Below are 3,546 nucleotides of genomic sequence, written 5' to 3'. Positions count from 1 at the left end.
AGCCAAGAAATCAGGAAATTTACATAAGCAACCCTAAAACTGGGGTGCTATCCCAGAGCTCAGCAGGACCCTGGGAAAGCGAGACAGAGGATTTAGAATCCCTGGATAACAGTCCTCGAAAGGGTAGGAGGGATGGAGAACGGCGGAAAGGAAGTGGAAAAGGAGGAGCCGAAGGCCACTCCGAAGGTGGAGCGTTGAGTGGTGAGGCTCCCACATCTCTCCCGTCTCCTGCTTCTTAGCAGTCTCCAAGGCAGACCCTGGAGCTACCTCCTGCCAGCAAGGGGATCCGAGCTCCTGAGCCCTCAGCTGCCTGGCCTGGCACTCTGTACACAGACAAGCCCAGTCTGGAAGGCTGGTGGTAAGAGCCTGACTAAGCTCCAGCAGGAGGCGCCCCTCACGAAATTGGGAAGCCTGAGCCTGGGCTCGCCATCCCAGCATCGCCGGACTAGGATGGGGGATGGGCCTGTGACGGGAGGTGCCCTGGGTGTCCTCTTTCGGCCCCATGGAGTCCTCTCCCATCCCCCAGTCATCAGGGAACTCTTCCACTGTGGGGAAGGCTCCTCAAACCCCAGGTCCCTCTACTGCCAGTGGGGTCCCAGAGGTGGGGCTGCGGGATGTAGCTTCGGAATCTGTGGCCCTCTTCTTTATGCTTCTGTTGGACTTGACTGCTGTGGCTGGCAATGCTGCTGTGATGGCCGTTATCGCCAAGACACCCGCCCTCCGAAAATTTGTCTTCGTCTTCCACCTCTGCCTGGTGGACCTGCTGGCTGCCCTGACCCTCATGCCCCTGGCCATGCTCTCCAGCTCTGCCCTCTTTGACCATGCCCTCTTTGGGGAGGTGGCCTGCCGCCTCTACTTGTTCCTGAGCGTATGCTTTGTCAGCCTGGCCATCCTCTCAGTGTCGGCCATCAATGTGGAGCGCTACTATTACGTGGTCCACCCCATGCGCTATGAGGTGCGCATGACGCTGGGGCTGGTGGCCTCTGTGCTGGTGGGTGTGTGGGTGAAGGCCTTGGCCATGGCTTCCGTGCCAGTGTTGGGAAGGGTCTCCTGGGAGGAGGGAGCTCCCAGCGTCCCGCCAGGCTGTTCACTCCAATGGAGCCACAGTGCCTACTGCCAGCTTTTTGTGGTGGTCTTCGCTGTCCTTTACTTCTTGTTGCCCCTGCTCCTCATCCTTGTGGTCTACTGCAGCATGTTCCGAGTGGCTCGTGTGGCTGCCATGCAGCATGGGCCGTTACCCACGTGGATGGAGACACCCCGGCAACGCTCCGAGTCTCTCAGCAGCCGCTCCACTATGGTCACCAGCTCGGGGGCTCCCCAGACCACCCCACACCGGACGTTCGGGGGAGGGAAGGCAGCAGTGGTTCTCCTGGCTGTGGGGGGACAGTTCCTGCTCTGTTGGTTACCCTACTTCTCTTTCCACCTCTATGTTGCCCTGAGTGCTCAGCCCATTTCCACTGGGCAGGTGGAGAGTGTGGTGACCTGGATCGGCTACTTTTGCTTCACTTCCAACCCTTTCTTCTACGGATGTCTCAACCGGCAGATCCGGGGGGAGCTCAGCAAGCAGTTTGTCTGCTTCTTCAAGCCAGCTCCGGAGGAGGAGCTGAGGCTGCCTAGCCGGGAGGGCTCCATTGAGGAGAACTTCCTGCAGTTCCTTCAGGGGACTGGCTGTCCCAACGAGTCCTGGGTTTCCCGACCCTTACCCAGCCCCAAGCAGGAGCCACCTGCTGTTGACTTTCGAATCCCAGGCCAGATAGCTGAGGAGACCTCTGAGTTCCTGGAGCAGCAACTCACCAGCGACATCATCATGTCAGACAGCTACCTCCGTCCTGCCCCCTCACCCCGGCTGGAGTCATGATGGGCCGCTGGACACTTGGAGAGAGATGGGGCTGGGGGCCGGTTATGATTGCAAGGACCACCTTGTGGGATTACCTTTTCCCAGCTGGCTAGGGCTCGGGCTGGGGTCTCCACACACAGCTTTTGCTTAGTGTTGCCTCGGTCAGGAACGGAGCCAACAGGATGAACGTGTGGCCAAAGCCTTGGACTTGGCTGTGATCTTTGACTACTGGGGGAGGGAACCTGGGTATGATGAGACGGTGACGAGAGAAAAGGGTCACAAAGGTGAGGTGAAGCCTCTCAACCAGTGAGTGAATGTTCTGTGCCTCGGGAAGCGGGGAAATTCCCTAAGGGTAGGAGTTGGAGGATATAGGGCAGCAGGCCACGTCTGTAGTTATTCTGGGGGCCGTTTAGGATATTTTATTTTTCAGTGTAATTGTCCAGGGCAGTAATTGCACCCAAGCAAGGTAAGAAAATGACCTGTGTCTTCTCATTTCCTTGCTCGGTTTAAAAAGAACTAAATTACAGCCAAGTGGTTCCATTTGAATTAATGGATCATTTTCTAGTTTTACACCTGAGAATCCCTTAAAGCGAGAGGACTGGTAGGGTCTGGTAGGTATTCCTCTCCTTAGTTTGGCCAGACACAAGGTGAGATAGCAATTAGGGGACATGGAATAGAAGACAGGAAAGCTGACTGCAGCTCTCTCTCTCCCACTCTTCAGGAAAAGCCCTTCTGTTCTATTTTTCTGTCTCTCTCCTGCACATAGGAGATCAAGCGTGGGGCTTGATTTCAGCAGAGACAAGAATAAGACAGGATGACTTTTTCTCTCTTTTAGGAAGAACTAGGATGATTGGGAAGTCGGATGGCTGAGGGTGGGATTGGCATTTCAACTGCTGATACAGAGAGGCCAGGTAATAACCCTGATCAGTAATACTGCAAATCTTTTCTTTCCAGGACTGGCCTCCCTGATCTCTCTCCTCATGGCAGTGACCCACCTCCAGCCCCCTGGACAATCGGGTACAAGAGACTAAGGTTGGGCATGGGAAGGGTGGGGTTTCCATGTTCCATTAAATGCCTCCCTACTCCCATTCATCGCTCTCAAAATTAGCTTCAGTGACAAAGACTTAAATCTCTCTCGTATCTGTAGCCCTGGGTTGGAGAGAGGGCACAGGAGTTGGGCTCAGCTGTTCACTGATTGAGACTGTAGGAACTGTGTTGGTTAGTACTGGCGGTGATATTTCCAACGGAGAGGGAATAATTGCAAATTGGACAGGACACCCATCAGGGACTACCTGTCCATCCCACTTCCCTCAATTGAATCAGGTAACATCCAAGGGTCAAAGGCAGGGCCAGAGGGGGTGTGGTCTGTATTTAAACAAATTCCTGGCTCACTGAGCATCAGAGGGGGAAAATGAGCTGGTGGGAGTGGGATAGTTTCCCCTTTAAACAGCCAATAAATAATTCTTATGATAAAAAGTTATACTGATATCAACATTGACTCCTTCAGTTCAATTCAGTGCTTAATAGTTGAACACCCACTCACTATTCCCTGGGACTCACACAGAGGATGTATACAGTTATTGCCTTTAAGGAGTTCATAGTCCAATTTGATCAGATATCTTGTAATTTCATAGAACATTTAGATCTGATAAAGCACCATAGAATGTGTTTGAGAACTATATTAGAGAATATATCCATGGTTGTAAGAT

At 53.4% G+C, this 3,546-nt stretch overlaps 1 protein-coding gene across 1 annotated transcript; it reads left to right on the top strand.

The window, feature by feature from the left end:
* Positions 1-443: 443 nt before the first annotated feature.
* Positions 444-2,924, top strand: GPR61 (G protein-coupled receptor 61). The gene is made up of 2 exons (XM_012648508.1): positions 444-2,121; positions 2,792-2,924. The coding sequence occupies exon 1, from the start codon at positions 503-505 to the stop codon at positions 1,856-1,858; it is 1,356 nt and encodes a 451-aa protein (XP_012503962.1). The 5' UTR covers positions 444-502; the 3' UTR covers positions 1,859-2,121; positions 2,792-2,924.
* The last annotated feature ends 622 nt before the right edge of the window (positions 2,925-3,546 follow it).

This window comes from Propithecus coquereli, unplaced genomic scaffold (assembly GCF_000956105.1).
Source record: "Propithecus coquereli isolate 6110/MARCELLA unplaced genomic scaffold, Pcoq_1.0 Scaffold289, whole genome shotgun sequence".
Taxonomy (NCBI): domain Eukaryota; kingdom Metazoa; phylum Chordata; class Mammalia; order Primates; family Indriidae; genus Propithecus; species Propithecus coquereli.
The sequence above is the reverse complement of the archived record's forward strand: the minus strand, read 5'-3'. Positions and strand labels throughout refer to the sequence as shown.